General features: G+C 40.7%; 2 protein-coding genes across 9 annotated transcripts in view; one reads left to right on the forward strand and one right to left on the reverse strand.

The window, feature by feature from the left end:
* The window catches only part of caska (calcium/calmodulin-dependent serine protein kinase a), a 211098-nt gene that overhangs the window by 86473 nt on the left and 110372 nt on the right, over nucleotides 1-14253 (reverse strand). The window lies entirely within an intron of this gene.
* LOC146965553 (putative G protein-coupled receptor 82) lies at nucleotides 3936-6073 on the forward strand. The gene is made up of 3 exons (XM_085764743.1): nucleotides 3936-4865; nucleotides 5356-5496; nucleotides 5598-6073. The coding sequence occupies exons 1-3, from the start codon at nucleotides 4053-4055 to the stop codon at nucleotides 5799-5801; spliced, it is 1158 nt and encodes a 385-aa protein (XP_085620869.1). The 5' UTR covers nucleotides 3936-4052; the 3' UTR covers nucleotides 5802-6073.

Below are 14253 nucleotides of genomic sequence, written 5' to 3' on the forward strand. Positions count from 1 at the left end.
TTTTGTTGTCTTTCCACTGAGGAAGTTCCTGGTAAGATTTAGGAGGCAGGAACTTTACACTCACTGGCTTCATATTATTTATATTTAAAAACAAACAAACCACAAAACATAAATTAAAAAAATAAATGAACAAACAACTTGTCACTGTTCAAACTGTGACCTGGACCAACTGAGTATTTGGAGTGTAAAAATGAACTTGTCACTCTCTCTAGTGGACAAATTATTGAATGACACCTAAACCTAATCACAGTGCAATATGGGATTGTGCACTTTGGCAAATTGAATGTATGGCTGTGTGTTTGTTTTGCTTTATTTCATTATTAGCATTAATTATTCCAGCTATTTTTTAATGCTCATTTATATTTGTTTTTTTTTTCTTGATGGTGCACTGTCTGGTTTGACATTTTAAATTTTGTTTGTACATGTGACAGTGACAATAAAGGATGTTCTATTCTATTCTACACATACACACAAATGATTTAAATGGGGAAAAAAAGAAACCTATCAATTATATATAATATAATTGATTATACATTATGAAAACATGATTGTTTTTGAGGAGGCTTGTACATGCTGGCATGGCTGCACTGACTGGTGCTCTGAGCTAAATGCTAACATGTCGCTGTTTAGCAGGTATAATGTCGACTATCTTAGTGTTAGCGTGCTAGTTTAGCCAACACACAGCCGAGGCTGATGGGAAATGTTGATGGTGTGAGAGAGGAAGCACCGTCCGGGCACCATGAACATCTGTACTGAGGTTTGTGTCTCTCACAGATGTTGAGATGTGAACAGCTGGTGGCGCCACAGGAGAACTCACCACAGTCTCCACATCATTGTTGTTCCACTAAGGGCCAAAGTCAGGTCATCAATAAAGTCATCAGGGTTCAAACATCTGGTGACCATGAACATCTAAACCCTAAATTTCCCTAGAGACGTTGAGATATTATTGATCGACAGAGTGAGGGACAAACCAATCCCAGTTCTTTAAAAAAAAGAGCTTGTTTTCAGTTTTCAATCAAAAACAGTTATCACTTCCTGATCAATAATTGTATCATGAAACACTTCACTCATCAGTTTATGGTTTCACTTCTAGAAGGAACTTGAACTTGATCAGGGACTTTTTGTGCATCTGATCCGAGACCAATGGATCAGGGTGTGTGTGTGTGTGTGGTCCCACAGTCAGTGAATGCATCATCCATCGTCAAAGAAGCAGCAGCAGAGAAAACTTTGCTGTCAACGTCAAAGCCTGAAGCTTTGTGACAAATAAGTGACAGAGATAAGAAACTTGCAGAGAAGCCGGATGATCTTTCACTATCCTGACAACACACAAGGATCTAACAATAAAACACAACTTTGTGCAAATGTCAGACATGTTTTCCAGATTAAAAACACACACTCTGCCCTTGAGGGTTGTATCTATATGTGGTGCACACCAGTGAAGTGGTGGTGTTTTTCTCATCAGTCACTTTAGGTGAAGGGAAAGCAGAACAAAAAAAGAGAAATACTAACTTAAAAATACACTGCCTATATAAAATAGAAAGTAGATGTACACACAGCCTATTTACACATTCACACACACACTCTGCTGCAGCATGCAAACTATGTTTTCTATTCTGGTATAGCAGTTCGCATCATGAGCGCTGATTGAGGAAGCTGAGAGGAACACACACACACACACAACACACTACCACAACAAGCTCTGGTGTAACAGAGTCAAGAGAAACCTCCACTTCAACATAAGAGGGAACTGACAGCAGCGTTAACTTCATTCTCCATCTGAGGCGGCGGTGACCATCAGTGGTATGTATTGTTCACAGACATTAACAGAAAATACTGTTCTTACATTTTCTCTTTTTTAAATTCTGTCTCATCCAATTTTGACTTTAAAAACTGAGTGGAATATTATCTGTGTTCATATATTTTTGTGCTGTTAAACTGTCAGAGACAATGATTTAATTAACTCATTACCTGCTGGGCTTTTTTTTTTTTTTTTTTTTCACATTAAAAAAACATTAAGAATAGGGATTTGAAAAAACTCAAATTGAAGTTAAACTCAAGTTTGCTTGTGTTCTGGGACCTCATTTATAAACGTGGCGTACATAAAAACAGGGCCTGAAAGTGGTGATACATCACTTCCAACCCAGAGGTTGTGATCTATATAGAAAAACAACAAATTTGATGGAGAATGTGTGCATCTGTATGCATTGCAAACTCTGAAGCATTCATACGAATAGGGGAATGGGCGGCACACAATGTGGTGGTGAACTGAGGTCAGACTGTAGGAATGTAGTGTGAGAAGAATGATTATAATTATTGATGTCATTAACACATTTAATTTCAACTCGCATCGTGTGTCAGATGCATGGTACCACCGCCCCAACATTCCCCAGTACCTTGAGTAAGACTTTAAAAAATAAAATAACATATTTTCATATTAGCAAGATAATAGTGAGTTAAATGTATCTTCTGCAATAAAAATGTAGATTAAACATGCTCTACGTTGTTTAAAGTTACTGATTGGTCACACGTTTCCATGCATAGAAATCTTTGCCCATAGACCCTTGGTTTAACTTGTACTGTACATGTGCAGAAGCTCCTCTTCAATACAAGAAATAGGAGCTCCTTTGGGCACAGGAGCTGAATGCATGCCCATTGATGGTGCGTTCCAGGTGTTCCCGAAAGTTCGATTTCTTTTATCATCCAACGTCTACAAGTATATAAACTAGGGCTGTCAGAGTTAACGCGTTAATCGCGATGAGATTAATTAAAAAAATTAACGAGATTAAATTTTTTAATCGCGGTTAATCGCGGCCCATTTTGTCCTCTGTCTGCTGGACTGGAGGACTGGAGTGTGGGACCTCAAGTGCTCAACTTGGAGGCAACATTGTCCCAAGCTCTGAGTTCCAACTTCCATTGTAAATGGAACGCCCCATTACATACCGTGATACCATGATATATCATACTCTGGTATTGATTGAGAGACCTGGGCTGATATTCGATGGTTGATGCCTGCATTATTATCTCTTCACCTTAAGTTCTTAGTGAAGTTAAAAAGTGTGATTTTATTATAAGAACCTAAATGAAGTAAACTCGTCAAAAACAGTTCTGGAACGTTTTTTCAGTCAATCATTTCTCCCCTTTAATAATACCAGTTGGGGTTGTATTTTATAGCATTGGAAAGCCTGATTAGTCACCTTTACAACAAGGTACAACTTGTAAGAATCGTGCATTCGTGGAATGAGCAACACAGCCAAACGTATGGGTAGTCATTATTTAACCGTTAAGGCAATCTCAATGCAGTGAGATATCGGAATGAGATTCTGGAGTCAGTGGCGTTCCCGTATCTCAAGGATCTTGAGACAGGATAATTACAGAGTACCTCCACAATCTGAGAGTGGGGAGGATGACGTGAGTCCAGACCTCATAAGCCAGTTGAACACTTGTGACTTGGGATCATGAGTGACCAATACAACCACACTGGTTGACCTACAACAACTCCTGGTTGAGGAATGGGATGCCACCCAGCGAAGTGTGACCAGACTGGTGACCAGTGTGAGGAGGAAGTGTATGGATCTTCCACACAGTCCTGAAGTCCCCGACAGTGCCAAATGAATAAAGTGTAAAAATATGGGTTTGTTTTTTACTTATTACTGTGGGTGAGTGCAATCATCCAATCCACCAAGCAGCTCGACAAGAGTGAACACCAACAGGAGAATACTGCAGGGGATTTTGGCACTTTTTTGGGGGGCGATTCCCACACTGTGCTCCTGATTCCACGGATGCACGATCCTTACAAGTCGTACCTGGTTGTAAAGGCGACTTATCAGGCTTTCCAACGATATGAAATACAAAACCAATTGGTGTTATTAAAGAGGAGAAATGATTGGCCGAAATAACGTTTCCGAATTTCCTTGCTGACTATTCCACCAATGTTTTCTGTTATTTTAAGTGTTTTTATATGAGAAGTTACAAATGTTTTATCAGAATAATCTGTTGTGATCCTGTAGCTCTAGATTAATGACCTCAGTGACCTCTGTGTTCTTCCAGATCAGATGGATTACTCTCCGCACTCTCCTCCCCCAGTTAACTCCTCCTCTTCCTCCCTCCTCTGTTCCACTGCCGCCACGACCGTCTTCCTCCCGTTTGCGTACACCCTCCTCTTCCTCACTGCTCTGCCAGGCAACGTTCTGTCCTTGTGGGTGTTTGTGCGATGCATCTCCTCCACCTCCTCCATTCACGTCTACCTGTCCCACCTCAGCGTCTCCAACCTGCTGATGTCCCTCACCACGCCCTTCCTGGCCGCCTACTACGCCGGCGGCTCGGCGTGGGCCGTCAACAGCGTCCTGTGTCAGCTGGTGGTGCACGGCATCACGCCGGTGCTGCACATCAACATCTACATCAGCCTGAAGATCCTCACCTGGGTGGCCCTCAGCCGCTTCGCCACCCTCATCCAGCGCACCCACGCCTCCAGGCCGAGCCTCTGCAAAACGCTGCTGCCCAGTGGCTTCTTCACCAGCCTGAAGAAGGCCTCATTCGCCAAATGGGTGTGTGTCGTAATATGGTTGGTGACATTGACCGGCACTGTCCCTGTGACGGTGTATTACTCAGTGAACGAAGCTATGAGTGATACGGAAGCTGCAGACGTGGCCGATGAGAAGTGCTACAGCCCAGCGGTGGAGATCGGAGGAAGCCTGTCAGCAGAGCTGTGTTTTGTCGTCGTCACCATGTTCTTCGTCTTCTACATGCTGGTGCTGCTCTCCTACATGACGGTGCTGAAGCACATCAGACGCTCTCGCCAGAGCACCACCGTCACCACCTCCCAGAGCCTTCTGGGTCGGGTGCTCCGCAACATCGTGGTCATCCAGGTGGATATCAATCTATGACACTCTGATTATTTTAACTTTAACATCTGGCCACTGTTGAGTTCAGTGATGGTTCAACATAAACACTCATATTTCTCTTCAAGTGTTGGACCACAAGTGCGAATGTAAATGTGTCACAACACTGTTGTGCATTATCAAAACCATCAGTATTATGTTGCAGCAGAGTTGCTCAGGACAACAAACCACATCACCATATCTTCAGGATGTGAAGCAACAAGTTTGTTTGGTACAAGACCCAACAAACATCATATCATCTAGATAATAATAGGCAACAGGAAAAGCATGAATAACTGTTGACGCTCAATTGCAACATAATGTTTTTTAACATATCTTGCAGCCTGATCTCGTAATATTGTGTCTTTCTTTCTTGAAATATTACAGTTTGACCCTAAAACTACGACTTTAGTCTTAAACCTTCAGGTCTTTGTTTGTGGCTCTGTCATACGTCATTACAACGTTTCTCCTCCTGCAGGTCGTTCTCTCCGTCTGTCTGCTGCCCTATCACGTCTTCAAACCCATCTTCCTAACTCTGGCTCTTCGCCACCATCAGATGACGGATCCAGCTGCTGCCAACATCAGCGGCCCCTGTCATCCTCTCTCCACCCTCGTCGAGGTGACTCTTCTTCTACCTGACGGACTCTGATTGACTCAGGTAAAGACTCATGATGATGATGATGATGATGATGACTTTCTGTCTGTCTCGTCTTCCTGCAGCTGAAGAACGGCCTGTTCCTCCTGGCGGCTCTGAGAGGCTCCACCGACCCTGTGATGTACTTCCTGTTGGACAAGACCTTCCGTCGACAAACTCTCATCTTGCTCAAGTTCAGACAGAGCGGCTCAGGAGCGAAGGCGGGACAGACGGCGGACGGGAACACGGTCACAGCGACCGTGGAGTCAAGTCGTGACAGTGTTTTGTAGCTTTTAAAAGAAAAGAGGAAGAAGAAGAAGAAGAAGAAGAAGAAGAAGTCCTCAAATGCTTTGACACTTAGAAAGTGAGAACAAGGGTGAATTCCAATTCCTATCTCAACCCTCAAGATCAACTCTTAATTTTAGAAGCCTTCAAAACCAAGTGTTAAGGGCTATTTTGTGACTTAGAAATGGGACAACCCTTAAATGCAGATACGTCTTCAGACTAGGGCTTTAGCCCGATAGTAGAGTACTCGAGTACTCGCTCGGCTTGGGCGGCATCCGAGTGTCATTTCACTACTCGGATACTTGGATACTTGGATTTATATCTCTATTAACAAAGAAAATACTGCATTCTGGGTAGCCCTTGCTTCCAAGGGTGGTGTCAGAGAATCTCAATATTGAGGGCTCTACAGCCCTTAAAAGAATAGTTCACCCAAAATTCAAATTGCACTCATTATCTACTCCCCCTCATGTGGACTAAGGGCTGGGAGAGTCCTCCGTGCCTTCTCTGAGTTACAGGGGGTCTCGGCGTAGCAGTGCATGTCCATATAACGGTTGCACGGTCTCCTCCCTTGTGGGTTCCAAGTTAGAGCCTGTCTGGCGTTGTTAGATGCTGGTTTCCGAAGTGTGTGTCCTATCCAGTTCCATCTCCTTCGTCCTATTTCGTCCATAGCTGGTGTTTGGTTCGTCCTTGCTCACACATCCTGGTTTGTAATCTTGTCTGACCAATGGATCTTCAGAATTCTTCTTAAAGCAGCTGTTGATGAAGGTTTGCACTTTACTGTTTGTGGTTTTGGTCCCTCAACTTAACATCCTGAGAATCGGGACAGCACTAGCACTTCGCGGGAGTGCGCATTTTGGGGACTGAGGGTTAAGATTGAGGGTTATGATAGGAATTGGAATTCACCCCAATGCGGTCGTGTTGTTCGGCCCGGTCAGTTGACTGACCCAAGGACAGCAGAAACTAGACTTTTGCATATCCAGTTAAAGGTTCTTTGTAGGGGCTTTGGGTTTTCGCAAATAAGTGACATTTTAAAATCAAAGTCTTCTCTTTTTGTTGTCTTTAACCATGTTTCCACTGAGGAAGCTCCTGGTAACGTCAAACGTCATCATTTTGTTTGAAGAGGTGTGTGTTGCAATCGCCATGCAATCGTTTATGTGGCAGTTTTTCTTTTTTACGACTTTTGCTGTGTTTGTTTTTTTTCCAGCAGTGAAGGCAGGTTTTTAATAATCCTGGGTTTTTAAAATGCTCTGTGTTATACCCAATCAAAACAGAGTAAACCTCAAGCCCCAGTTTTTGGGGGCCGCTCAGAGTACCTTTCCTCGAGGCAGGGGATCGGACCGTGGTTTGTTTGTGCAAACCCCCAACTATCTTGTGTTTTGTTTATTTTGTGTTTAAGTTATGTCCTTGTATATGTGTAGATGTTTCATTGTCATAAAACTTTGATAAGTCTTGTATTGGGTCTATGTATAGTTATATGGTTGATATGTAACACAGAAATGTATAAAATATGCTTTTACCAACAAAATCTGCAAAAAATAAAATAAGTTAATAGTACAAATCTGCTGTGATGTGTGCTGTGATTGATATCAAACCTACAAAGACCCTGTGTTTCTATTGTTCGGACTATTTTCTTTTCTTTATTATTAATTAAGTCCATAAGTATGTTAAGTTATTATCATTATTGCTTACGAAGTGAATCGACTGGGAACCAATGTTTGTTTTAATGCTAGTCTGTGTTGTTTATGTATTTTTTTGAACATCCATGTATGTTGCATATGTGATGTCATTATGATACTGATGTAATGTTATGTACTCTTCTATCTTTTCAGCACATGGTACTGTATAACCTTACCTTTAGATGTGTATATGCTTTCAGGCTCGTGTGTCATCTATAGTTTTGTTCTATAATTAAATAAATAAATGAGTTTTCATTGACTACGATCAGGAGTTGTTTAATTGATGTAGAAATATGGATTTATGTTTGGAAAGTTTCTGTCACATCAGCTGTGGTTTAAAACGTCACATCAGACATTTTCACTCGGGATTGAAAAACAGCTCTTTTCTGTCTGCTGATCTTTGACCAGCTGGTACCTGCACGTCTCACTCTGTCAGCCTGAATATTTACATTAGCAGGTTGGCAGCATGTAAAGTATTAATATCCTGCTCCCTCGTTTATAGTCTGACCTCAGATCAGTTGTGACATCGGTGAAAGTCAAACTCCAGCAGCGGAGAACTTCAGCTTCAATAACAAGGTCGACCACAGGCAGCAACGGTGAAACATAAAGCTGCACAAGTTTGTCAATAAATATGCAACCAGACAATCAAGATATGATAATTTACTGGCACTTAACCATGAACAAACATTATTACATTACATTACCTAATAACATCAAAAATATTAACTCAAAACACATGTTTAAAAAGGTAGCAAAAGACTATTTAAATACATTGAAAATTCAATGAGTAAGAAATATACAGTATAACGTATAATCATTTATTATAGGAATTTATTTGTGGGTTGAACTTTTGTGGTAATGTAATGTGATGTATGATGTACACTGCAAAAACTCAAAATCTTACCAAGAATATTTGTCTTATTTCTAGTCAAAATGTCATTTCTAGTCAAAACAAATCTCATTCTACTTAGAATAAGACTCATCACATTAAAAAGTAGCTTGTTTTTAGACACTTTTTACTTCTTTAAAGCAGATTTTCACTTGAAATGAGTAGAAAAATCTGACAGTGGATCAAGTTTTTCTTTCTTATTACAAGCACAAAAAACCTGCTTTCACTGGCAGATTTTTCTACTTATTTCAAGTGAAAATTTGTTTGAAATAAATGAAAATGATCTAAAAAAAAAGTTCATTGTTAGGTGATGAATCTTATTTTAGATAGATAGATAGATAGATAGATAGATAGATAGATAGATAGATAGATAGAAGATAGATAGATAGATAGATAGATAGATAGATAGATAGATAGATAGATAGATAGATAGATAGATAGATAGATAGATAGATAGATAGATAGATAGATAGATAGATAGATAGATAGATAGATAGATAGATAGATAGATAGATAGATAGATAAACTTTATTGTCTGTCACGAGTGACAGAAATTCATCTTATTGAGTGAAAAGAGTTTAGTTTTGACTGGAAATGAGACAAATTTCTTGGAAAGATTTTGAGTTTTTGCAGTGTATTCTTTGTACCTAATAATGTAGTTTAGACTAGACTGTTTGCTGTTTGTGTATATAATGAGGTGTTAACAAAAAAAAAAAAACAGCACCAGAACCAGTAGCAGGAAGAACAGCGTGCTCGCTCCCTGACGTTGCTGTCGAATGTTTTTTGTGGGGTTTTTCCCTCGTGTGCAACAGCAGCTGATTAATATTTGATGTGTGTGTGTCACAAACCTTGTTCAGTAATTGTGTGTAAATTATTGATGAGACGACGGCTGCTGCTGCTGTTTGTGCAGCAGGTGTGTGTGTCTGTGTGTGTGTCTGTCTGTGTGTGTCTGTGTGTGTGAGAGAGTTTCCTGCTTTCAGGAACAGGCAACAACTTTGTGTGAAGTGTGTGTCTGCAGATGCGAGTCCCCTGAGGCCCCGTGCAGCCGACTTGACACTCACACATCCTCCACAGCAACACTCACAAACTCACACATAGTATATACAGTAATCAGTCACACATGTGTAACAGGCTGATGATGAGGCACCGAAAAGAAAAACTCAACAACATGAAAATAGAAACAACTGCTGAACTAAACCAGTCAACACACAACAACACTGCAAAAACTCTAAATCTTTCTGAGAATATTTGTCTTATTTCTTGTCAAAATGTCTCATTTCTAGTCAAAACTAATCTATTTCCACTTTAAATAAGACTCATCACCTCAAAATTAACTTGTTTTCAGATAATTTTCACTTGTTTCAAACTAATTTTCTTTTCAACTTTTTTTTGGCAGTGAAAGGAAGTTTTTTGTGCTTGTAATAAGAAAGAAAAACTTGCTCCACTATCAGATTTTTCTATGAATATATGATGAATATATACTTGAAAGAAGTAAAAAGTGTCTAAAAACAAGCTACTTTATATGTGATGAGTCTTATTTTAAGTATAATGAGGTTTGTTTTGACTAGAAATGACATTTTGACTAGAAATAAGACAAATATTCTTGGTAAGTTATTGAAATGGTGGAACATACACTGCAAAAACTCAATCATTTCTTTTAAGACGTGAATCTAAAATGTGAAAAATCAGATTTTTCTACTTATTTCAAATGAAAATAGACTTGAAATAAGTCAAAAGTGTCTAAAAACAAGCTACTTTTTTATTTATAACTATGTATGTATATGTATAAATATACATACTTTAGGTATAATGAGATTTGTTTTGACTAGAAATGACATTTTGACTAGAAATAAGACAAATATTCTTGGTAAGATTTTGAGTTTTTGCAGTGAATGGAGGCGTTTGAAAGAGAGAGAGTGTGTGTATGTGTGTGTGTGTGTGTGTGTGTGTGACTATGAAACCTCAATGTCAGAATTTCATGGTCGACACCTCAAGGCCCATTGGCCGCCATTAAAGAATCCATTAGCTGCTCCGAGCTGCCACCCATCATCATCATACACACAACCCTATAACAGCCCTGCTAATGGTCCTGAGTGTGTGTGTGTGTGTGTGTGTGTGTGTGTGTGTGTGTGTGTGTGTGTGTGTGTGTGTGTGTGTGTGTGTGTGTGTGTGTGTGTGTAGTAACCGAGGCCATTTCCTGTGTAAAAACAGCTGACATCCGACTATTGAATGGGGAAATGAGTCTTTGCCTCCATCAGTCACACCTGTCAGTCTCAGGTGGAGTCAGGACGGAGGAGACGATTATATAACGATTATATACTTACTATATAACTTATTGATTATTATTTATCAGTGTCAGTGTAATAGGTAATAATATATCCACACTAAAGTGTTTTAGTTTGTAGTTTATGACAGTTTGACTGAGGAGACTGAATGTCTTTGTGTGTACCGCTTTGTTTTACTGTAAGTGGAAATGTGTCTTTGGTTTCCTGACATAAAATTACAGTACACAGACAATCCATTCAAGTGGACAAAAAATAACTACAAACAAATAATGTAAATGTTTTATATGCACTCAGGTCTAATTCTTGGATTTTCTTATGGTTATTTCTAAGGTTTGTTTCTGTTTTTACTTTTATTAGGTGAGATTTTTTATTTATAAACCGTCACGGGTCTTCTACAAATTCTGTCTTTTTTGTTCTTGTTTGTTGCCTCTTTTTTTTAATTGTGTAAATCAATCAATCAATCAATCAATCAATCCCCGGTGCAAGTCTATCTATCTATCTATCTATCTATCTATCTATCTATCTATCTATCTATCTATCTATCTATCTATCTATCTATCTATCTATCTATCTATCTATCTATCTATCTATCTATCTATCCATCTATCCATCCATCCATCCATCCATCCATCCATCCATCCATCCATCCATCACTCTTCGTTTCCTCGTCCCGTCCACACGACTTCAGTTTTCAAGCTCCATAAACGGAGACTTTCAGAAACTCTATTTTATTTTATTTTGAAAACTCTAAAGGAAGTGATGTTGTTTGTTCGGAAAACGATGATGCGTACACCTGAGCTCGCTCCTGATTGGCTCTGATCGGCCTTTTAGGATTTCAAGCGTTACTGTTTTAATTTAAACTCTGCATTTCTGACACAGCAACAGCTCCTTTCTGTTCTTTGTTTCTTGTGTTTCATTCATCTCATCGACAGCAGAGAGGAAAATAGTTTTGTATAGGAAATGAAAATGTGTTAACGAAGACGACGCCCGAGACGACGGATGTAAAATGTGTCATTGAATGAACTGAATAAAGTTTATTCGAGAGACGACGGCCTCGGTGTCACATTAAATATATTTCTGCAGCAGGAGACGAGTCGATGTTAAAACTGCTGATGCTTTTTTCTCTCTCATGTTTCTTGGTGTGAAAAAAAACCCCCCAAAAAACTTGGCGCCGACTTTCAGAGAACGAGGACAAACACAATTTGACTGAGCGTCTAAAAAAAGAGCTGCACGCTCACCCCTGGGCACACACACACACATTACAGACACATACAGACACACACAAACACACTGTACCAACACACACTCACACTGTGGTACAGGAAAGAGAAGGAGAGACAGTGAGGTTGGGTCGTGTCTGCTCTCTATCGGCTTCACACCATCGCAGCAGCAGCAGCAGAAGTGACCGACCGACAGAGAGAGGAGAAGTGGTGAAGCTGTGAAACGCTGCTGCACAGACACACAAACTCTAAAATACACAGATGCCAAACTGCTGCTGCTGCTTCTGGCCTCAGACTCTGAGACTGTGTTGTAAATCACCCCCTATCACGGATGTAGTGCTCTAACTATATAGTGTGTTCGCCATTTTGTAGTGTTGTTCGAATTCTCCGCGATTAATTTCATCCACTATGTAGTGGACCACAAAACACCCACAATGCACCGCGAAATTGAGTGAACAAGCGATGTACACTACTTTCTACTCCCGTATGTATCCCACAATGCAATGCGGTCGTGTTTTGCCAGAGAAGAAGAGGACGCTAATTAGCATGTTAGCTACGATTTATTTAGGCAATTTACCAAAAAAACTCCTCAGACGTATTTGCTTTCGCTCCGTTTGCCTCGCCCGAGGAGCAGGAGTTGGGCAGCAGCATCCCAACAATAACAGGCAGCATTAAATCAATCTAATTAAGAAACTGTAGTAGAATATGTAGTAAATACGAGCTAACGAGCTAAGCTAATAGCCACAGAGCTGGCTCTCGGTCGGGACACACAACAGTAATTTACCAAACCAAACTTCCGATATTTCAACAGTTTATTGTCCGAGTAACACAACCACACAGAATCACATCCTCAAATGTTCCCGCAAGGGTCCGGTTTTTATTATTTTATTTTTTATGTGTCCGGTTTGTTTCATACGTCCATGGTTTGTTTACATGATTCTCGGCGCGTCTGCTTCCGTCACAGCAACACCTGGCGCATCAGCTGACGCAACCACGTCCAGAAAATTACCGTCTAGTGTCCGAATTCTCCTCCCGTCGTTCCCTACATCGTGTACATGATGTAGTCCACTATATCATATACATGATGTAGTGGATAGGGAGTGAGTGAGTGAGTGGGTGATTTCGAACACAGCCTGAGATTCAGCGATTTTTTAAAATTATTATTATTTTCTATTTTGCACGAACATATCATTTAAAGACCCGCTCCCATGAAAATCGTGTTTTTTGTTCTTTTCACATGTTCCTGTGGCATTTTTCTTGTGTTAGAGCCAGGACATATCAGCAGAAAAGGAAGTGCAAAATTGCATTTCTGAGTTTTTCTGCCTTCAAGTTGCTGTGAACCAATGGCAGACGCAAACTGGCAGTTTCAGGGAGACTGGAGCTGACGTGTCACAGCTCCAGGGGAGGGCACTAGTGCTACAAGCTCCCGCCCCGCTCTGCATCTGGCTCAGAGGTGAAAGGCTTCACAGCTCGGTGGAGCTGTCAAGGTATAACAGGGATAGCTCACCTGGTAGAGCAGCTTGCACCGTGAGCAAGGACTATGCTCCAGTCTGGGATTGAATCCCAGTGTGGAGTTTTACGCTAAACGCACTGAATCTGTAATTGACCCTTCGCCAACTCCTCCCACAAACGGCTATTGTCCAATCCTACGTTAGCAACCGTAACTATAGGCCTGGCAAGCTTTCCGCAGTGAGTCATTACGTTTGCTTTTGTGGACACATTTTGAGACTAGGACGAAAAACATTTGTTTGTAGAGAAGGATGTTGTTGTTGCTGCTGCTACTACGGCGGTGGCGGCGGCAGCAGCAATATAGAGATGTTCAGATACGAGCAGACTTTTTTTTCGACTTGAGCAAGTGTAAATATGGGGTTAACCATATGTTCACCTCCGAAATGACAGCTGTACTTTTAGGGCTTTTACCTGGGCTTTTAGGCGAGGGATCCTCCAGGCAGGGACTGCTTTCGCTGACTGATACAGCGGTGGGAGAAAACAAAACAGCAGCCAAAGCTGTATGTGGTTCACAATCGTCCAAAAACTTAGAGTTTGAAAACGTTTCATGACCAGTGAGATGACCTAAGTCTTCATGGGTTGATAGACGGTAAAATTACCGGTCCTTACTGCTGCTCTGTACATTGTCCAGTCGTGTCGTTGAACAGATGTTTTATCCTCCTGCGCGAGTCACGTCACTGAAAACTATGAATGATCTTTGTGACTTCTTCTCTCTATTATCTCAGAACAGTTTATCCAGAAATTTGCTGATATTTCCTTTGAAATCGATACCAAATACTGCCAGGAGCATGGCTGGGAGTGAAAGCTTGCCCGCCGTAGCAACAGTAACCAAGGGGGCGGGGCTTACGCAAAGGGTCAATTGTACAATGTCCAGCTGT

The sequence above is a fragment of the Trachurus japonicus genome, chromosome 21 (assembly GCF_045865225.1).
Source record: "Trachurus japonicus isolate A0001 chromosome 21, Traja_1.0".
Classification (NCBI taxonomy): Eukaryota; Metazoa; Chordata; class Actinopteri; order Carangiformes; family Carangidae; genus Trachurus; species Trachurus japonicus.